This window comes from Tauraco erythrolophus, chromosome 6 (assembly GCF_009769465.1).
Source record: "Tauraco erythrolophus isolate bTauEry1 chromosome 6, bTauEry1.pri, whole genome shotgun sequence".
NCBI lineage: Eukaryota > Metazoa > Chordata > Aves > Musophagiformes > Musophagidae > Tauraco > Tauraco erythrolophus.
In genome coordinates, this window is record NC_141470.1 from 47,876,568 (window position 1) to 47,899,408 (window position 22,841).

Sequence of the window (22,841 nt, forward strand, 5' to 3'; positions counted from 1 at the left end):
TAGTTCTGCTCAACCTTTATCAGAAAGCCTCTTCTGTTACAGTTTTGGTTTTAGCCCTTTAGGAAAGGTCACAAAGTCCTTGGTATAAATGATGTAAAATAATAAGCACTGAACCAATTTTGGCACCAACACTAGTTGGTGGGATGAATGAGTACTTGATTTGAGGCCCCATTAACTGCTGACATGTTTACAAGCCACACTTTATTATTCAACATAGGAACAGTAGGGAATCAGGCAGTAGGGAATTCTGAACCTGTTCAAGATGAGTAAGGTGAATACACTCCTTCGAGCCTCATCTCCTTTAAGACTGTAACTGCCACAGTCTGGCTTTCTCACGTAATTGTGCAAACTGCAATATGAATTCAAAGGAGAGGAGAACTCTTACAGGCAGCCTGGCACAACTCTCTGATACGTCTGGGGAGGTTTCACAGCCAAAATGGCAGCTGTTCTCTTCTCAGTTATCAGGAGCCTATGGGATCCCAGAGCGATGGGGTTTCCAGCACAGAACGTGACCCCTTGGAGTCGGAAGGTGCAGATGAGGTCACAGAAGGGCGGCAGTGGCAGGATGGGGTGACATGGTGGCCACAGACTCCGCATGGCTTTCTCATGACACCCGGCCAGCCCTGCAGTGGGATTCTCCTGTTCACATGCAGTATAAATTGAGAACACAGATCTTACCAGTGGCACCATTCCTCCTGGAGATTTTTTAATTGTAGCCAAGTGGCTGCGCTTTTTGTGTATAGGTGTGAGGAACTTAAAAGGTCTAGGAGGTGGCTGTGAACTCCTCATTTACAGAAGAGAAAAAGCAAATGAACCTGCTGCTCGCTGGTGGTGACATGGAGAACAAGTCTGAGAAGAACGCAGGTGCAGTGTTTAGTTACTAGCAAACTCACTTCAGAAATAGTCAGAAATGGCCAAAGGAAAATTGCCAGCACCCAAGAGGATGGCTGTTGCATCAGGCTGATGACCAGGTGGGAAGGCTTCCCTTCCCCAGGCCAGGCGGCAATGAGGAGAAAGGGGGCAAACAGGGACCCAGCGTGCCAGTGCCCAGAGATGGGAGCTGCCATCCAGGAGCAGCTTGGAAAAAACAAAATGCATCAGAAGAGGGCTTGCCAGTACCACCTTCCCAGCAGCTCCACCCAGCTGCCCCTAAGGCCCACAGGAGATGTTGGAGCTCAACACCTTGTGAGACCAGATCCTCTTTGAGCGCTCCATTGCTCAGAAGGACAGGCAGGGCTTGAAGGACAAAAGTTTTCTGAACCTGCTGCTCTCAGGCTGTGCTTGTGCACAGCAGAGTCAGGCTCCAGATCTGCTGCAGCATTTTGGCCTGACTTAGCATAACTGTTCCTCTCAAAGTTCAAAGCCTCCTTTGGCCTGTCACTTCATCGTTACAAATTAATTCCTTATTTTCCTTCATAATGCAATTACTGTAAAGTAGTCAGATATGTGGGACAGCTTCTCTCTTTTATTCTTGTTTTCCTGTATTTAAATAGAGTATAATGTAATTTATGAAGTATTACATAATTTTCCCTAACAGTTGCTCTAAGAGATGAGACCCTTTATCGGAATATTTTCCATTGTTTCAAAATTACATTCATCTAAATATCCTTTCTTATTTTTTTGTAAAGATAGCTCTGTTTTGGTTTTTTTTGATCCAGCAATAATGATTTATTGCCTGTTTGGGATTAGTCCCTTTTAGATAGCTTTTCTGCAAACAAGGTTTCTGTTCTTGGCTATGAACTCTTGAAACTGTCACTCCTTAAGTGAGATCTGACATAATTAATTGCCTGCTATCAAGCCCAAATGATAATATTAAAATTAGTATTTCTCATGGGTTTTTGACAGTGTTAACTTCAAAAATATTATCACTAGGAAATACCTGGTCAGTTAATAGTTGGTTGCCATTTTCCCTTATGTGTTGGATTAAATAATTGTGGGTAAAATGCTGGCTGATTGACTTACAGTAGCATTTAGGAGAATGGTGTAATTGTTAATCCTACCCTATTCCAAAGGCAATGTGTTGTCCAAATGTCTGGTTGTTCTGTTTTTTTTCTTGTTCTATTTCGTATTAGGAGGGAGAAAAAAAAAATCTCTATTTTATTTATTTTTTCCACAAGTATCTAATATTTGTTTATACCTTCTCTAGAAGTCTTTTGATACCCACAGTGGCATGACTTAAAATAAAGAGATAAATATTTGATACCCTTGACTAGATGACTAAGCTAAGGCACACAGTTTTTTTTCTAAACCACAATAAACCTGATTTCTCAATTTTTCAATAAATGACACCATTTAGGATATTAATTCCTAAATACTTTGCTTAGAGTTTACTTAGATACAAAATTACATCTCGTAGCTGTTTCCTTGTAGACTTTTTCAACACTTAATACTCAGAAGTTAGTATAATCCTATAGTTTGTGACACATCATTGAATTAACTGATTCCTTACAGCATGTTAAAAAATGCTTGTATTTGCGTGTTTACATTAGTACCATTTTGCCTGCATACTGCAAAATGCTGTGTTCCATTTCGTGAGTTGCCCCAGCTGAGCTGTTATTCTGATGCATTTCTTACACCAGACGTTCAACAAAGAGAATGAAAGAAGCGAGGGCAACCTTGATAACTTCCTTTCAGCTGAAATTCCTTAGTATATATCAATTAGATTTTATCCTGGCAGAGAAGGAGAACAATTTATTAAAATCTTCGTCTGACCTTTATGTCCATCACTATTAGCAGTGATTCTAAGGAAGAACACTTGATTAGTTTAGCAGCACGAACTAGGACCTTGTTGCAATGCAAGGCAAACGATGACAAACATTTTCGCTCCTCCACAGAGCTCCTGAAGTATAAATTGATAGTGTGATTTGTTAAACATTTGTGCAACACAAATGAGGGGACAACGTAAAGCAGCGTACCCAAACAACACGCATTGTTAACCTAGCACAAGAGAAGGGATTTGCAGTTATCTGGATGCACCCCTTACAAGTCACACATCAAACCATGGAGTGAACTCCTCTCCTAGCTCCTGGTTCATGACTGGTACAAGCTGTGCACGAAGCGGGCTGACCAGAAACCTGTGTCTGCAGCCCCAACATCTGGGGAAAGGAGAGGGTGATAAAGGAGTCTCCAAACCCATCACTTTCCACTGCATTGGTTTTAACACCACTAATCACGATTCAGTGCTTTTCAAATTTCTGCTTGAATAACAGTATTATTTTCTGTATCAGTGCCAACTTCTACAGCTCCACAGGGGTGCAGGGACCACTTCTGGATCTACCTGAGAAGGCTCAGTCCACACACTGCAGGATGGCTGATGAACTGGGCACATGACAGCCACGCTATCAGGAGCTAACGCAGTCTGGATGGGTTTTGTATAGCATAGACAGTCTGCTCACCAGAGTGGGAAGTTTATTTTTATCAGGATGTCCAGCATTGTAGGGCCATTAAGCAAAGGTGATCAGTGGGTACTATCATTATGTCCCAAATCTTTGGTTCTACTTGTCTCATGAGCTCTTTGCATGGAATTTAGACCTATTTTTACTCTTTCTTTTGTCTTTCTCGCACTAAAGTAATGCAAGTAAACCCGTCATTTGAACAAATAAAGTCTAGCAGAAGGAAATGGTCTTAATGAAGGAGCTGCAGCTGCAGGGCTGGTTGAAATGTGATGATGTGGGAGCCAGCTGGCCAGTCTTTCCCTCACATGAGTCTGCACAAACAGCCAAACTAAAAGCTCCATGTCACATATCGATGCTAAGTGACATTCAAGAAAGGTATAAAATTACAGGTCAATAGCCTGGAGGTCTAAAGGGAAATAAGGAGTAAGAGAAGAAGGTAGTAAAAGCAGTGACAGGGAATGAAAAGAAAGATTAAGAGTTGGAAAAAAGTATATATTTGGTTGCTAGCCAGAAGTTATTTTAGCAGAATTACTCTTCATTATTTTTGTATGCATTTATTCCTCTTAAAAATGAATTTTCCAAGTTCTCCTTCTCTCTAACTATAAAATAAATTTTGAATTGTAGGCAAGAGAAGCTGTATCACTTCCAGTGGGTCTGGTTACACTTGGTCCCAATGTACAATAGCATCCGAACACTTTCTCTTCTGCCATGCTTGGAGAGTACTACAAAGCATTCCCAGCCTGACAGCAGACTCAGCCGCCTGTGCCTGGGGAAGCGTGAGTCAGTTCAGGACAGCCAGGAGGAACTGGCATGGGTTTGGCTTGTAGGTTTGTGGGAAATTTGAGGGGAAATTTGCTGTTGCCTGATGAGCTCAGAAATTGAGTAGGGAGAGAGAAGAAACTGAGTAGGGAGAGAGAGGCAGCTCATGAGGAATGAATATCTAATGTAGGAGAACTGTGAGTCCCCTGCACATGGGCAGCATGCTGAAGTTGGGAAGGGGTCTTCCCAAAAGCTGCCAAGCCACAGCCAGTCTGCAGGTCTGCAGCCCCAATGTGAGCCTGTCCCCACAGCAGGGCCAGCACCGCATGCATACAATGCACCGGGAGCAGTGGGCACGAACCAGGGCTGGGGAAGGAGTGCATCCACAGCATGTTGAAGAGGGGCACAGACTTCAGTGAGAGTGGTAGAAGGTCTGTCACATCCAGTGAGTCACATCTGTGTTGGACTTGCATTGACAAAATGAACCTGTTTGGTTTCATGGCAGACCAGAATGACGAGACGTCCAGCACCAGTGAGTCTCCAGAGTCTGCGTCGCCAGCTGATGCCTCAACAGAGAAGGCCACACAAGGCTCTGACACTGACCTAGAGGTTGAAGGTGAATGTTTTCTGACCATCTGCCCTCACTAGCCTTTCCCCTTACAGAGCTGTACCTACCAACTGGTATGTATCCGAAATGGAGACAAAGGACATGATCCTGTCAGGCTTCTGGCAACCACACCTCATCTGGCTGTTGATAAAGGCAGGGGGATGAATCTCCCTCTAAGAGCTCTCCCTTTGATGTCAAGCATCTTCCTTCAACTGCTCTTTTATACACCATGGCTATTCCTTTGTTCCTTCTTCTCTCCTCTAGTCCTTAATAACCAACATTGCCAGACCATCTCACTGCCTGGGCAGTAGGAATAGCTTGCTGAAGCCAGGGATGGAACTGAGGTCCTGTCTGTGCACTCTTGATGAAACACTGCATAGCCATTGCAGTCTGTGTGCCATAGGTTTGCCACAACTGTCCTAGACTTTTCTGGTGGCTCTCCTCTTATCTCCTGCCTAGTGAAGTCAGTCCTATAGCTAAACAAGTCTTGCACTAATTTTTGTAACAGTAGGATTTGGCCATAATTTAGGATGAGAACTTTTTAACTTGTTATAAATGGAAGGAAAATAAAACCCCTAAGAATGCAAGAAAAAAAGACTTTTTTGTTAGAGGTCTCAGATTGAACTGGAAAATGGCCTTGACGAGAGGGGAATTTTTCTTGAGGTCAGACCATTGAATGCATATAACAACATGGAGAAATATGAGCTCTAAGTATAGGGTTTGACGAAGGCATTCCAAATGACAGGTTTTTGTGGAAATACAGCCGCCAGCTGCACTGATACGTCTCACTGCAGCTGTGTCAACAACACCCAATGGCCAAGATGAGAATGCTGGGATTCTTGTTGCTGGTTGTAAGCCAAAATGCTCTGAGCTGCCCTAGCTCTGCTGGCAATATCAGCTGCATGCTTCAATTAAGATTTTAAAGAAAAAAAAAAGGATGAAAATGTTTTTGCCTGATGTCAAGAATTCTTAATTACACCAAGAAAGGTTTAGTCACATTGCAGACTGGTGAGAAGCTACAGCAAGTCACTGAATGCCAAATGGAGAAGCAAGGAGGTTACATTAACTCTTGGATGTCTGGGCTAAAGGGAGGAGGAGAATCAGGGGACGATAACCCTTGAAGAATAAAACCCTACTGTTGTTATATAGTGTTACTTAATTTTATTAAGTTAGTTACTTTATTTAAAAGAGGAGCGAGGACACTGAACGAACCACTTGTCAACATACTTTTTCTCTGTAGACCCTGAGAAGGCCTTTGCGGGCATTATGGGTGCAGAGCTGTACTTGGAAGCATGCAGGCTGATGAAGGTGGTACCTGTCTCACACTTTGTTCAGAACTTGGCCAAGCCTTATATGAACTTGAACCACCGTGGTCTGGGACCCAAAGGTGTCAAAGCCATTGCTACTGCTCTGGTGGTGAGTATCCAGTAAGAGTGGGGCCACTGTTCTGAAGAACAATAGGCATTTTAGGCCTCTCTCAGGCCTATAAAACATCACTGAACACACAGTGAGGGAGAAAGAGTCATGTATCTTCCCCATAGGAGCTCTGAGCATACCTAATGTTTCTAATCCCCTGCATAGAAAGGTCTTGTGTGGCCACTGCTGGCCTTTGCTGGAGTTACCCCCAAGAGCAAACTGATGCTCTTCCATGGGACACAAGCCCCTAGCTTCTAACCCCTAGAGGGCCAGAGGTAGGGCTGGAGTGTCCCCCATTCTGGCTCCTGCATAGTGATGCGCTACCCTCACCAATGGACAGGCCCAGGATGCCTGAATTGGAGCTTGGATCTGAACTCGGGTCTCCAGGCTGACAGAAAGCAACAGAAAGTCCTATCCACTCAAAACTTCTCCAAAAAAGAATCTCTTTTGTATGGCCAGTTCTCACTGCCATGGCTCTATCACATCCCCTGATCACTGTCCTGCTCAGGACCTACAATGCTTTCTGAGGTTTGGAGGAAATGTGCAGTGCCTGTTGAACTGAGAAAACTATCCCCTTCATTGACTTTTCAGCAGTTTTTTGTGTGTCCTTGTTTACCTTTGTGTCTTGCCAGTCCAATGCAACCATCACCCATCTAGAGCTGGAAGACAACTCCATTCTGGCAGAAGGAGCCATATACATAGCAGAGATGCTACGAGAGAATTCCTCCCTTCAAGAACTGGTACTCAATCTGATGTAGTTTGTAGCCAAAATTATTGCTCACCAAGTTCAATCATCTGAAAGAAAACCAATTCATTCCGTTACGATTTTAACCAAATAACCGTTGTTCCCATGCAAAAATATTCAGATTTTGAAAGTCATAATATTTTATGCTGCTCTACTTTTAAAAAGTATAGGCTTCTGCAAAGCAGAAGTGCGCATTGTGATGGCAGTCTGGTAAGTCTGGAACTGTTCTCTTCATTAACAGCTGTGACAATAATTACTGTAACTAAGTCTTTCTAGTTCATGCTTGGCCAACAGAAAAAATGTTTTGGTCAGGAATTTTCATTCTCCAATATGACATGGGGAAACTTTTCTAAATAGATTAAGGGAATAATGCAAAACTTTCAGATATGACCTGGTAGGAATGTTCCTTCGATCTGAAACTGGGGTATACAAAATGCATTTTGATAGGCTATGGGATCTTTGTTACACTGGAAGAAAAGATTCTTGGCCAAATGCCTCATGGGTCACTAAAGACAAAGACCCATGTGAAACTGACCGCTGTAGGGCTTTATTCCTCTTATGAAGGATCCAGGGTTAAACACACCTATAACTCACATGTTAATTACTGTCTGGCTGACATTTCTCACATTGCTCGTCCCGCATTATTCCCTTGATATCTTGGGCATTAAGAAGACAATAAAGCTAATTCATTCGTTGGACTCCTCCTTTTTATCCTTCTTTCTTTCCTTCCAGAACATCTCCAATAACCACCTAGACACAGCAGGAGCTGAAGCCATTGCCAGTTTGCTTTTGGATAATGTGTCCTACCTCCATGTTCTTCGGCTCTCAGGTGGGCTGTATGCACCCAAACAGTGATGGCACTGGAAGTGAAATAACATGTGTTTCACTCCAGTCTCTCATCCTGAGAATGTTAGTCAGACTATGGGCAAAATCAATCTCTCAGCTATGTCTCTGACAGGAACCCAGAGTAACAGTGGAAATCTAGATTTATAGTGATGTGATTAAATATTTGGCCTGCTCAACCTCCAGCACCTCTGAAAATCAGTCCCTTATCAGAAACTTAGGTAATTGCTAAGAGTGTCTCCCACACCTTGGCATAATTCTACTCCACAGAGAAAAGTGGAATAGTGACTAAGTTCTTACAGCTTGATATGGGCTGTGATTAACTGGAGGTTCCACCTGTAAGCAAAGCTTCCTGCATACCCCAGCACAGCACCAAGGGAGAGATCAGTGCACTGTTAACATACTTTTCCTCCCTAGGAAACAACTTTGGAGAGGAGACTGCACCATACTTTGCTAAGGCATTAATGGTGAGTTACCTGAAATCCAAGGTCATTTGCAGCCCTGGCTGTGTAACAGACTGTCCTCATCTTGAAGCTGCTACTCACTTGGCATGTTTTCACTTGGCAATGCCCATATGATTTCCTGGCATAATTCAGCTAAGTGCTTCTTGCTTACTTCAGAAGTAGGGAGGATGGGAGGACACAGAGCAGGATGGACTGCATTAACATTTTCTCAGGACAGCTGGGTGAGTCTGGCTGAGAAACAAACCTTCAAGACTGTGTAACAGAACAACAGAATGACATCTGGGCAACAAAAAATTTTCAAGAAGCATAAGTAACCCAACTTCATATCATTTTGCAATTCTCCAGTAAAAATAAGACTCTTGACTTCTCTGCTTAGTTCCTGTCTCAAAGCCTCTACATCATTTGGCACCACCAGAAGCCACCCTGAAGCAAGGCCTTGACCTGATATCAGAAATTGGTCTTGGTTGGGGTACAATGGTGGGAGCGAAACAGGGGCAGGAACAGATTGCAGAATGTGTTGCAGGCCAGCCATGAGCTGTGTGAGGGAAGTGTGCACAACACAAAGTCCCATTGCTTTTGCTGTTTTGGGAGGATAATCACTGTGATGTTATATGCCTGACACAGCTTTGTTTTGGGACACACAGTGCCGCAATCTCTGTGCTGATGATCTCCCATGTGCTGCAGATTTCAGTGTGTTTGATATCCCTCTGTTTCATCCTCATGCAGGGGCCTTGGCATGGCATCTGTGTGCAGCTGGCTGAAAGTTCTCATTGTCTCTCCACATTTGTCTCTCTGCAGGACAATTCCCGAGTGAAGGAGCTGGACCTCAGCTACAATGAGTTCTCTGAGAAGGGAGGACAGCTCCTGGGACAGATGCTCGGTAACTTAATTTATTAATCCCACAGAGCCAGGAGTACAGGCACAGGGAGACTTGATGGCACCAGCACAGTGAACACACATTTCCTTCCCCAGCAAAAATGCCCCATGATCTGGTGGGTAGTACAAAAGACAAGGTGCCCAGATTTAGAGCTTCCTGCCTGGTCCACAGGCTCACCCTCACCACCACAGGTGACTCTAGCAACTGTGACTAACATATCAGAACAGAAATGCAGGATGAGAAACCACAGTGACAGAGCAGTCTGTGTCAGAGAGAAGGGAGCTGAAAGGTAAGTCCCTCAGGAAGTATAAAGCAGAAAATTGTGTTTTACTAAAATCTAATATGATCAGAACTGTTGTTTGTATTAAGCTTTTGATTACAAAGTTCAGGAGTGATTCCAATTTTTCTTAAGTAGCCCAAACCCTAACGGTTGAGCCATGGCACAGCAAGCAGCAAGGGAAACAGATTAGGAAGAAATAGAATTAAGCTGCCTAATTTATCTGTTCAGATAAAAAGTGATAAAAGTGATAAAAGTGAGATCCAGAGTGTGCTAGTAGCCCTGGAGAAGGAAAGCAAACAAAACAGTTACAGTCTTTCACTAATCTTAGGTGCTATTAGTGCACTGGGAAAGACTCACATGAATATCCTGATGGCTCTTCTTCCCTCAGTATGTCCAACATGCCTGCTACCGTAACGGCCACAAGCGTGTGCTACGAGCATCCAGTGTTCCTTGAGCATTTCAGTAACACAATTTCTGCAGTTTAATTCACGCTTTTCTTCTCCTGGTTCAGTATTTCTACTGATATGCATCTCTTTCCAATTACAGCCCATGTCTTTAAAAGATGAATCAATTAACATTGCAGTGAGGACAAGGCACTGTGTCCCCCACCTTGGACAAGCCTGCAGGCAACGCAGAGATCAGTACTAAAACTCACGACCTTCCTAGCCCAGAAAAATGCCTCTCTGAAATTAAAGGTCTTACAGCTCTTCTCTCCTTCCAGATCACCTGAGGCAGGCGCAGCAGAGATTACTGTAGAATCTGATACCTTTCTGTTTTGTTTCTTAAAGGAATATTTTTAAGTCAGCTAAACTCACCATCTGTCTCCATCCAACCTCCCATCCATGGAAAATCTGGATGAGAAATTCTCTCAGAATGAAAAGCAAGCGTTGGCAGTAAATCCCGCCCCTCCCAGTGTTGCCCTAGACACAAATGAATTCACACATACCCTGCTCTAAGTAGAACTTACACCGTGAGGTGTGCTATGCATGTGAATTGGCATCGGCACATATACAGCTGGGCACAGCTACCATATGAAGCTGGAGTTCTCTCTTCTGCTAATCAAGCATACGCAGAGTGAGTCATAGATTCATAGATTTCTAGGTTGGAAAAGACCTTAGAGATCATCGAGTCCAACCATCCCTAATCCCCATTAAACCATATCCTCAAGTAGCTCATCCACCCTATTCTTAAACACATCCAGGGATGGGGACTCAACCACTTCCCTGGGCAGCCTATTCCAGTGGCTGACAACCCTTTCAGAGAAGAAATACTTCCTAACATCCAACCTGAATCTCCCCTGACTAAGCTTATGCCCATTTCCTCTTGTTCTATCTCCCATCACTAATGTAAAGAGCCCTTCCCCTAACTCCCCACCATCTTTTCTCAAGTATTTATAGGCCGTAATCAGGTCTCCCCTCAGCCTCCTCTTCTCCAGGCTAAACAGCCCCAACTCCCTCAGCCGCTCCTCATAAGTTTTATTTTCCAGCCCCTTGACCAGTTTAGTCGCCCTTCTTTGGACTCGCTCCAGGAGCTCAATATCTCTCTTAAAGCGAGGGGCCCAAAACTGGACACAATATTCCAGGTGCGGCCTCACCAGTGCCGAGTACAGGGGCAGGATCACCTCCCTGCTCCTGCTGGTCACACTATTCTTGATACATGCCAGTATCCCATTGGCCTTTTTGGCCACCTGGGCACACTGCTGGCTCATATCAAGCCGGTAGTCAACCAACACCCCCAGGTCCTTTTCCGCCAGGCAGCTCTCCAGCCACTCCTCCCCAAGCCTATAGCGATGCTTGGGGTTTTTATACCCCAAGTGAAGGACTCTGCACTTGGCCTTATTAAAGCTCATGCCATTGGCCTCAGCCCAACGATCCAGTCTGTTCAAATCCCTCTGAAGGGCCTCCCTACCCTCAAGCAGATCGACACAGCCTCCCAGCTTGGTGTCGTCCGCAAATTTACTGAGGGTACATTCAATCCCCTCATCCAGGTCATTGATAAAGATGTTAAACAGAACTGGACCCAGCACTGAGCCCTGGGGAACCCCACTGGTGACCGGCCTCCAGCCGGATTTAGCCCCATTTACCACCACTCTTTGGGCCCGGCCATCCAGCCAGTTTTTAACCCAAAGGAGGGTGTGCCTATCCAGGCCAGCAGTTACCAGTTTCTCCACCAGAACACTATGAGAAACTGTATCAAAGGCTTTACTGAGGTCCAGGAAAACTACATCCACAGCCCTTCCCTCGTCAACCAGGCGGGTCACCCTGTCATAGAAGGTGATCAGGTTTGATTGGCAAGACCTGCCTTTCATAAACCCATGTTGACTGGGCCTGATCACCCGGTTAACCTGTATGTGCTCATTAATAGCACTCAAGATAACCTGTTCCATGACTTTGCCCGTCACCGAGGTCAGACTGACAGGCCTGTAGTTCCCCGGATCCTCCTTCCGCCCTTTTTTGTAAATGGGGGTAACATCCGCCAGCCTCCAGTCCAGCGGAACTTCCCCAGTGAGCCAAGACTGCCCAAAGATAATGGACAGGGGTTTGGCAATGACATCCGCCAGCTCTCTCAGGACTCTCGGGTGGATACCATCAGGCCCCATAGACTTGTGGGCATCCAGTTGGTGAAGCAGATCCTTGACCCGTTCCTCTTGGATCACAGGAGCTTCGATCTGCTCTCCCTCCCTGCACTCAGACACCGAAGGCCAGCTCACCTGGGAACTGCTGACCTTATTATTAAAGACTGAGGCAAAGAAGGCATTAAGGACCTCAGCCTTGTCTTCATCCCTAGTGACTAACGTACCCCCTGAGTCCAGTAGGGGCTGGAGGTGATCTTTAGCCCTCCTTTTGTTATTAATATATTTATAGAAAGACTTTTTGTTGTCCCTTACGGAGCAGGCTAGTCTAAGTTCCAATTGGGCTTTTGCCTCCCTGATTATCTCCCTACATGCCCTAACTTCCTCCCTGTATTGATTCCTGGATGCCTGCCCATTCTTCCAAGACTTGTAGACATCCCTTTTTCTTTTGAGATGTTCCCAAATCTCCTTTGTTATCCAAGCTGGTTTTCTACCCCGGCGGCTCGACTTCCGGCACACAGGGACAGCTCGCTCCTGTGCCTCCAGAATTTCCTTTTTGAATAGTAAAGTCTATTTACTATTTGAGTCTTGATATTTTAAATGGGGCAAGGAGAATCCAGCCATTTTTCACAGCGAGAAAAACAGACAGTGTCTATTAATACAAGAAATCCTCCCTCTCTCCACCTTTCTCCTTCACAACTTATTCTTCAATTAAGCCAGAAAAAAAGAGCTGTGTTCCCTTTCTGCTTGTGATCAACAGCTCAGTCTCTGTTTGTTGGGTGCTGTAGACAGCAAAGACTCTGTAGGTACCGATTCCTCCTACTGCAATCAATGAAGGCTGTTGCTGAACCCCCAGCAAACTTTCCATTAGTCCCTAAGTGGGTCAGCAGCTGTGTCCAGACCACTCTTCAAGAACTAACATCTCAGTTTCTCTCTTCTAGACAGCAACACTACACTGGAGATTCTGGACCTGAGCTGGAACCACCTGAGAGGGAAGGGGACAGTAGCACTGGGCACAGGTCTCAGGGTAGGAACGCCCCTATTTTGTCATACCCTTCACAGTGATTATTACCAGGAGCTGGCTGAAGCACCGATTGGGCACTCACATCCCTGAGGTCTGAGCAGGATTCAGTAGCTCTAGCAAGGCTCATCCTACTGATAGTGGCAGTCAGTGCCAAGAGAAAGACTAAAGCAGTGAGTAGGTCTGGTGACTTATGGGGATGTAGAGACCCTGGAGACCTTGCAGAGATGTTGGATTCACTGGGGCTGCCTGGATGTGACTTGAGGGATGCTCCTGGCTCAGCCAGGCAAGAAAAGGTAGAGAGGTTCAGAAGATGAGCGTGCAGTAGCTAAGATGCCTCTTCTCTCCCTGGAGGGCAATTATGCACTGAAAATCCTCAACCTTTCTTGGAATGGTGTTGGCAACGAGGGAGCACTGGCCCTAGGAGAAGCTCTTAAAGTCAATAACATGCTGGTTCACCTGGACATCAGCAACAACCAGATCAACAATGAGGGAGCCAAGAAGCTCTGCAGAAGCCTTGAAGTCAATGGAAAACTCAAAATCCTGAAGGTACAATAAAGCACATGAAATCCAAGGTGAGGGAGAGGTGATGTTCACTCACTAAGACATGCACATGGTAATGCCAACCTCCATTATGCCAGATAGCTAGACCTTGTAGGCTAGAGGCAGCTGATCAGCCTGAGCTCGGATCTGCCATGCTGCCAAGAGGAGCCAAGGGTATGAGATATGTCCCAGGGGACATATCCCCACCCAGAGGTACACTACTAGCAAACAGACATTCAAATGCAGCCCACTGCCTTAGCCTTTCCCCATCACATGACTGAACATGAGCCACATCACATACTCCTGAGTAAGGGATGTAAGGGACTTGATATGCGGAATTTCACACAAGGAGACAGAGAGAAGCTGAGAAGGCAACTCCACTGGGAGGTTGCATTGCAGTTTTGAGGCACACAGACAAGAGATGGTGAGATAACAGACAAACTCATTGAAAGGGATCAGTTATTCTACAGCCCTGCTGAAGAGTGGGAAAAGAGGGTCATCCGTGAAGTTACAGCATGCCTTCTTCCAGGGCACGAAATCCTCATTCTTACTGTGTCTGGATCTATGTCTCTTCTTCCACAGATGGCAAATAATCCCCTGACAGTGGAAGGTGCCACTGCGCTTGTCACATCTGTCAGAAAGAACCCCAAATCTATGATGGAGGAGATCAACGTCTCAGTAAGAGCTTATGTGCTAGAAAACCTCCAGGACCATCCACTATGTATTTTCAGGAACTGGGTGGATCACAGAGCTGCCCCTTCCAAAACTGTTTTGAGACTTGCTGTTTGTTTCATTTACGCACAGCCATTAATAAAAAGAGGCCACTATTTGACAGCCCTTCTAGAAGCCATGCGGAAATTATAGGACTTTGGTCTAGCTCTGGAGAGAGGTGCCTGTAGTATCACCACATTCCACTTCCTTCCATTTCGCAATAGCAGAACAAGAACAAGGAGCAATTCCCACTGGAGGATGAATTCTCTTCATCCCCTAAGCTGTTTCCCTCCAGGGTAGCCTAAGATGCTAGATACTGTGAAGTGCTTTGATATCTTGTCAGTATGTATGAGGAGTAGAAGAAGATGGATGCTTCAAGGCATTGAAAGCAAAGCAATTTTATTTTGGAAAAAAAAAAAAAACACATTAAAAGGCTTGTGTGGAAGGAAAAAAAAATCAGAGAGGCCAAATCTTAGTATGCTATTCTATAGCAAATCGAGAGCTTGACACATATTGTTGTAACCTCATGTGCTGCTTCTGAAATGGGAGACCCAGAAATGCTTCTGAGTGAAGGCAGGGGCGGCATTGCAGATCAAAACTGGGGAGAGACCTGGGCATACATCAGTCCACTCCTGGCCTTCCCATTCCCTGCTTTGGTGCTCCATGGGAGCAGTTACAGGAGGTGTCAGGGCCCTCAGGGCCCTCCATCCACCTCTGGGAGCACCATGATTAAAGGAAAGAGCATTTTCACAAAGATTAGGTTTGGGACTTGAAACATAAATAATATGTTCACACTTGAAACAAGCTAAAAAAAAGTTCATGGGCGGTTTTGAAGACTCACGTAATGGGTTGTATCTACGTTACATCTGCATATGTCTCTTTGTCCTGTGGTTACTGTATTAAAGAAAGAAACTAAAACAAAGTAGAATAAATAATATTCATCCATGGTCTTTCCTGAGAGTATCGAGGGCTTTCAACAGACATCATCTGAAGAACAGGCATTCCTCTAGGGCAGACAGTTTTTCCTGCATAAATTAAGATCAAAGAGAATTATTTGCCATGTCTGCAAGGAGTCAGGCCCCTAAAACAGGCTGTGTGGAGGTAAAGAACTTCATTACGGTATACATGGTTCTCCTAGTTTTATTACTAATAACCTAAACAATTCATAAACTTGGAAAGAGTGATGTACTTTAGCTAAATTCTGAGAAATGAAAGAAATTATTGAAACATATTTATTTAAAAGGAGAAACTTGAGAAAATTTGAGGCAAGGAGTTAATTAACATTAAGAATCTTCAATCCAACCTAAATCTCACTACGCATTTCTGCTTTTTAGGGTTAACAGATGCTCTCTTCACTTCGCCCTTCAAAAAGTCTAAATTGCCTGGCATTTCACAAGATAAATGGCCAATGGCATAAATTTACAATGACATTTCAGTATCGCAATCAAATGCTTGTAGGCAAACATCTAATCTGTCTGACAGACTTCATTCCAAATGTGATGTAGGGAGTCTTGCATTTCAATTCAGAGTATTTGCAAATACAGAGCTCCAAAGATCTTATGCTGTCTTAAACCTTTAAGAAATTAGTAAAAGTTTTAAGCTTTTATAGGAAACTTAAGGAAAGACATAAACAAAAGCCTCTTCTGTCCTTTTTCCCAGTGACAAATCTTGACTTTTAAAGAATGAATAATTAGTGTCTGTAAGAGGAATTTTGAATAAGGATCACATCTAGAAAACTTTGCATGAGTTCGACAGCACTAGCAAAGGCGAAGCAATAGAAAGGCACATTTTTAACAGTTCATTACTTCTGACAACATTTCTAAGTATGACTGTTCCTCACATTCTTTTCATGGTCTACTCTTCATAGGGTTTCAACTTGCAGCTACTGACTATCAAACATTTAACAGAAGTCATGAATCGAAATAGCCAGCACACGCCTATCTTCACCATCCCACTACAAAAGAAAATACCATTGCTTTTCAGCTGTCCGTGTGGTGTTTTTCTGGACTGTGAACTGACTGTGTCAAACATGCAGAAATGCACAAGCTGGCTCCCTCCCGGCGCTGCCCGACCCCAGCACGGTTCGTTAGGCCAGACACGGTGATTTGGCTATGCTGCTTCTGAGGCCGCGCTGGCGGTCCACTGACTTTCTCATGGGGTCAAGCCCAGGCTGGCAAGCCTTGGAGAGAGCTGGCAGCCAGCAGAGCCAGCTCGGGCTCTCTTGTACTGTATTCCCAGGACTAGGACGCTCTGCTAGTGTGCATAGTGCAGGGATGTCTCTGAATGGATTACGGACACTCTGTGTCCATAAAACCGTTGGTGCTGAATGGAAGTTAGTAAATCCAGCAAGACTCAGACCCATTCAAGATGGTCTTCAAGTACTAACAATCAAGAGCTCACTGCACAGTAGATCATAAGCTTCTAGATGGATCTTCAGAACAGTAGATGACAAGCTTCTAAAAAAGAAGCTATAAGAATGCATTGGGAAACTTTGTAAATACACTTTGAGGAAAAATGCGGTGCTTGATGCCTTGGAAACCTCCTGCAATGACAGAAAACAGAAGCTTTCATGAATTTCCTGAACTGCCTTGAAATTTCCAATAATTAAATATATAGCTAAGGTAATACATGAACAATGCTGCTGCCATCATGGCTATTAACAAAATCATAGTTTCAAAGGATCAGTCAAGGCAAAGGTAAACTTCTCATAACTTACATTTAGAATAATAAAGTACAGTGACATCAATATTTGCACTGATAGTTGACTTTCTAGTATCACAAACCCCTAAAGCAGGACACTGTGCTGCTGCCCATTCTATAAGTACTAAACCAGAAAACTCAGTGTGAGCTCTGAAACACTGAGCTGTCACTACCCTGTTTGAAATCCTCAGGAAAAAAACAATCATCAGGTCTTGTATTGCTGACTGGAGCTTCCTATTAGGGTTACACAATGAAACAGAGCTTTACCAAAAGGTCTTTTCATCTGGAGATACCCGGACTCTTGCCAGATAGATGCATCTTTCTTGTCTGGGCTATAAAGCTACATTGCTGGAGATACTAATCCTTTTAGGCCTTGGATGATATTTGTTTTTTTAATTTTTGCAGAACTCTATGGTACATTCTGGTCATTAACTGTTCAACTTGCAGTCTGCATCTTAACCAAACGGAGAGGAGACTCATGTAGAACTATCTCAGGGATGAACATGAATCACTAGAATAACCTAACACAGGAGATCTTCAGTGTAGATATTTATCTGATAAACGTCTAGCTTGCATTAAGTTAATTTCTACATTAATTAGTAGATCCTTTTCTGTCTCAGGCATAGGAAAAGAGGAAGAACAGTTGTTTAGGGTCAGGCCTCCATGGGATTCCTGAAAGTGAAGAGTAGAGATGAAAGAAGGCACCACCCTTAGGAGAGTGTGGTTAATGTCGACCTTAGATGGATTTGTTAATACAAACAAGTCTTTGTTGTTCTTTGGGCATCCATACTAATGGCAGTCTCCTTCTTCCTATATACCAGAATGTGTTGGTGAATGAAGCTTTCATCAAGCTGCTGGATTTGGTGTGTCAAACACATCCTGAACTAGATGTTATCTACGGTGAGGTTGAAGGCTGTATCGCCAAGATCCCCAAGCAGCATCCAAATCCCATGAAAATGATTCAAGTAAGCTACTGAATTCGGGTCCATAGCTCCCCTGTACACAGTACACATGCTCCAAGCACTTGGAGGGATGGAGCTTGGAAGGGGTAAGCTTTCTTCCAAGTGGGAAATTCAGCCAAGTTCCTTTAGAAAAGTATATTCACAAAGACTGTCACAATGTTCACATATCTCACTCCACACAGACTGAATAAGCAAATCCTTTGATCTTCAGGAGAAGCTAATGCCTTGGGATCTGAGAGCGGGGCGGGGGGGAAGAATCTGAATAGATGTTTGCTTACAGTGTAAAACATTGATTTCAGGTCTAATCCCAATGAGTGTTCATCCTCACCACAAGCCTACCGCAACAGCTGACTTTCATTGAATCCTCACTGATAGTTGTGCTTTAGCATAAAAATTAATGTGCTTCATAAAAAATAGGATATGGTATTACAAGGAAATACTGTCCTAAATAGAAATTACTTAGCTTTTCAAGGCCTGTAATTTCTATGGATACCAGCAGATGGTGCTGTCCTCCTTGCTGGAAGACAATGCAAGCACGTGAGCATTGCTGAGTTAAATAATACTGTTGCGCTACCAGCTTCACTGCGTTTCTTAGCTGCTGGGCAGATTATTAGCTAATTAGGTGAGACTTTACTGTAGATATGGATTCAGACGAACTTAAGCAAAAGCTTGGGCTGTTAGCTCACATCAAACAATGCTGCTGTGCTTCACAGCTAGTGATGCTCACACTAGTATGCTTTGCAGTTTTTAACAGCAGTTATGGTACTCAGATGTGTCCTCATTCAAACAGACGAGAATTCAGAGAAGAGCAACTAAGGTGATCAGAGATCTGGGGGAGAGGACTGTCTCTGGACTAGACAGCCTAGCCAAGCAGTGGCTGCTGGGATGAGGGCCAAATAACCATATGCAGGTATCAGAAGAAACAGGTTTACTACTGAGTCTTGTTTCAACATAGGGGGAGAAGGAGGTATAACTGAGAAAAATGGAATTAACCTGAAAAAAATGATTTTGTTCTGACAATAGGGTGGCTGCACAAAGAGTTATAGACTCATATATCTCAGTGACAGGCTGAGAAAATCAGGGTGACACATGGAAGAAAAAGGGGAGAGCTGGAGGCAGGTATCGGTGGCTGTTTCATGATTATGCCCATGTTTTATCTCTGCTTCTCTTAGAACTACTTGAAAGAGCACAAGCTACGACTCTGGGACTTTTTTAGGAATATTGACAAGGATGGAAACATGAAGATCCCTGTGGCAGCCTTCCGGAGAGCCATGATGCAGGTATGCCTCTGAAAGCACAGCCAGGATGCTCTTCTGCCAGGGTACCGCTCTGGGGAAACCCCTCTGCTGCAGCACAGCCACCAGCCAGCCTTGCTGGTGACATTGTTCAGACCAAAAGGCTAAAGTCGTCCATTGCAAAAGTTGAGCCCTGAACAAAAGTTGAGATCCAAGAGACATGCTATGACATGCAATAAATACTGCAGATGGCATCAGTGATAATGGATCAACTTTAGAGTATCACAAGACCCTTGTAAAGTCACAGAGGTCAGCTGTTTGTATAGAATATACAGGATCTTGATAGATAAATTATATCTTATTGCTGTGGGAAAGTGAAAAAGCATTTAAACCCTTGCCTCTACACACTGAGTAGGCAGTTCTCTTCCTGCCAAAACCACCGTGGTGCTTGGGATCAGTAGCAATGGTCAGCCAGCCATGATGCTATTTTACAAAAAAATGCAAAAAATTGTTATTTTAATCCTAAAAGAGTGAAATTGCCTCCCCAGCATCACTCTGTGGATTTTTTCCATCACTTCTTCCATGCACCAGGCCATCTGCTCACCTATTAAAAAATGATGGGTCCTGGCATGATATGGAGGATTTTTCTGCTTGAAAATATCCAGGTGTGCTAACATTTATCTTATACTCTTAGCAATCAAACATCCCACTGAATCGAGCCCAAATTGTGGAACTAGTGCGCAAGTTAGACCGGAATCAGACAGGGGTCGTGGACTATAGGTGAGTGAGTGGCTCTACTTACTGTCCTCGCTTGTCTGTCTTGTTTTAATTTGGCTCAACACCAAACAAACATGTCCTTATTCACATCCGAAGTGAAGGGACATATGTTTTTGGCCAGTCCATTACTTACCTAAGTAAAAGGTAGATGAAATGATACCTTGCATGCTTAGAAGCCCTGCTGAGTCAAACTAGAAGTCAGTCTTATTTTTCTGTTTGATAAACTTGCTGTGAGAGTGCACAGATCTCAGAGCGGAATGGCATTTTCATTCATGCTTATAAGCCTGTGTGAGAAGCATTAGCTCAACACTGTCCTCCTCCTGAAGGCAGGGTAAGATTTGCAAAGACAGCGTATTTGTGCCTTCAGACCTTTTCCTCCATCCTCAGAGACTCTCGTTTTTTTTCCTTCTCTCTGATCCTTCTTCTTAGGAGACCTAGTTTTCCCTGGAAACCTACCTTCAAACTAGAGAACTTTTCATTCTCTTGAAAGTGCCTCTTCCTTAGTGCCTGTAGCAATCATGTCCAAGTTCTGAGAGCCTGAGCAGTCAGCAGCAAACTCCTTGGAGGTTGTCAGTCGCTGCAGGCTAAACCGCTTGTTATTGGACCCAAAATCCCCCCTAGATTTCCCGTCAGTTCTGACATGTGACTCATCAGCTGAAAGCCCTATTAATCATGCCCAAATATTCCCATCCCTCAGCACATATTGATGGGTTTAAATATATGCTGTAGTCTAGTTTTAAGGCTAGAAGCAATGGGTCAATTTTGCAAATCTCATCACCTCTTAGCTTCCTATTGTTTTCAAAGAGAAGAGAATTACTTTGTTAGATCTCTTCTTTATTCCTTCGCATGCATCAGTGCTGCAATCAAAGCACCCAGGCTCAGACGCTAGACAGGCCTTAGCCTGGTTAATCTTGAATCAGAGGTTACATGGGGTTCCCAAGTACTTTAGGCACAAATTACAGAACTGTGGTTACATCGTAAGCAAATTCGGAACCATTAAAACCCAGTGGTCAGCAAAGACTTCATTTGGTGCCATTAATGCTGCCAAGTTGATATGTGGTGAAAAACAAATACTAATATCTACTCCTTATCTAGCTGCTTAATGCATTTTAGCACTGTAGCATTCACCTTGTAGACAACAGCCAGAAGAGTTGTGACCTTTGCTATCCTTACTGTTCCCACCTCAGGCTGTTTCCTCAAGATCCTCTTAGCAGCTTTAACATACCTGACAGGGAAGGTTCACTTTACTAAATTAATACTGGTTCACCTCTTTCTTTTCAATCAGTCACTTAAAAGAGGAGAAGTTGGCACAGAAGCCTGTGGAAGGGGAAATCGAGGAGGAAAAGAAGGAAGAGCCATAAAAATGAAGCAAGAAGGCAGATTAGACACTGAAAGATTGTAGGAGAAATAACTGGAAGAAAGCTCAGCGTGGCCCTGGGCTTGAGGAGGCCCAACACTGAGGAGCTCTAATACTCTAAGCTATTGAAAATAGAAATAAAGTTGATGTTCCACTACACAGCAGATCCCTATACAGTCTGGTCCTTTTGGTTAGGGGCAGAAGAGATTGTTCCTTTGGAGCTGGTTATCACATCTGTCTCCCTTGGCACACTGACGATGCTGAACTTACTTGCAGAGACAGAGACAAAAAGTGAGAATAGGGAAACCAAGAGAACTCACTACTTTTATTCTCCCCTTTTGAGGGACAGCAGATGGACAAAGAAAGACTGAAGGAAGTCTGCCCTGCAGACAACCCCTACCAGACTTAAGCAGTTCTGATATAGGGACCTTTGCAAAAGGAGAATAAGTAAATTCCTAAGAAACTACAGCTCATGTTGCTCAAAAATTTATGGGTAATAAGAACTGTATTAAATATCTCCATGGGAAAAAATATGCTAGAAGGATGGAAACTATAACAGATTTTAAATGGCTCAGATACTAAACCGCTTTTTTTAAACCTATATTTAAAAAAAAAATATTTCAACCACTCTTAAGAAGGAATTAAAGCCTTGTATATAGTAATATTTATAAATACATAGAATTTATAAAATGTACAAATATACAGATGAGCAGAGCTACAGGAAGTATATTTTGCCATGTGCAACTGCTAATATAGACTATATTCTATATTCTCCAAGAAACTTGGAGAACTGGGAAATGTTGGCCCCTCTGGGAAGACCAGTCTTCAGCAGAAAGGAAAAGCAGCAGGTGGTTACCATCTGGTAAGTCTCTATGTGTTTCCCAGCAGAATAACCACCTGGAAAAAAAAAAAAAATCTTTGAATTGGAGTTCAGGTGGCTCCAGTGCCTTATCAGAGGTCAACATGACTGTTGACATGATGGCATTGGTATGACTGCTCAGTAGTCATCCTCAATACATGACCGACTGCTAGGCTTTAACTCATCGCCCCAGCAGGTCTGTGCCTTCTGATTCTGTGACTCTTCTAGAATTTACTTGTGATTGCCGTCAGTGTCTCCTTCATGTGCAGAATATGTGGGGTTTTGAGATGAAGAATGAGAGCAGCTGAGAGCATTTGAGATCTTGAGTAGTTTGCATGTGCAGGGGCATTAACACTGTGAGGTTTTCTGTTCCTTTCCTAATCATTCCTAAAACGTAATTAGCTTTTCTTGACTGTCCCTAAGCACCGAGGTATGTTTTCTTAGAAACGTCCACCAAACCTGCAAGAACTTCCTCCTGAAAACTAAGGCTCGAGGTGGGGGGAAGAGGTCCGTGTTCGTCATTTTACAATTGGAGTTCACCTACTCCTAAGACAGACCGACTGACCCACGACTCCCGGGAGAGTAAAGGCCGCTCCTGCCGCGGGGGGCTCGGTCCGTGCCCCACCGGGGCGGCTCCAGCGGCAGCGCCCGCGCCGGCCCCTAGATGTCAGGCCAGCCCCGCCAGTGCGGGCACGGCGCGCCGTCGGCGGCCCCCTCC

The 22,841-nt window shown here is 44.0% G+C and overlaps 1 protein-coding gene across 1 annotated transcript; it reads left to right on the forward strand.

The window, feature by feature from the left end:
- Positions 1–471: 471 nt before the first annotated feature.
- LRRC74A (leucine rich repeat containing 74A) lies at positions 472–21,268 on the forward strand. The gene is made up of 15 exons (XM_009981635.2): positions 472–570; positions 768–864; positions 4,660–4,770; positions 6,002–6,177; positions 6,810–6,917; positions 7,655–7,751; positions 8,183–8,232; positions 9,028–9,109; positions 12,900–12,985; positions 13,334–13,528; positions 14,105–14,200; positions 17,755–17,898; positions 19,068–19,175; positions 19,825–19,910; positions 21,193–21,268. The coding sequence occupies exons 1-15, from the start codon at positions 472–474 to the stop codon at positions 21,266–21,268; spliced, it is 1,611 nt and encodes a 536-aa protein (XP_009979937.2).
- Positions 21,269–22,841: the final 1,573 nt, after the last annotated feature.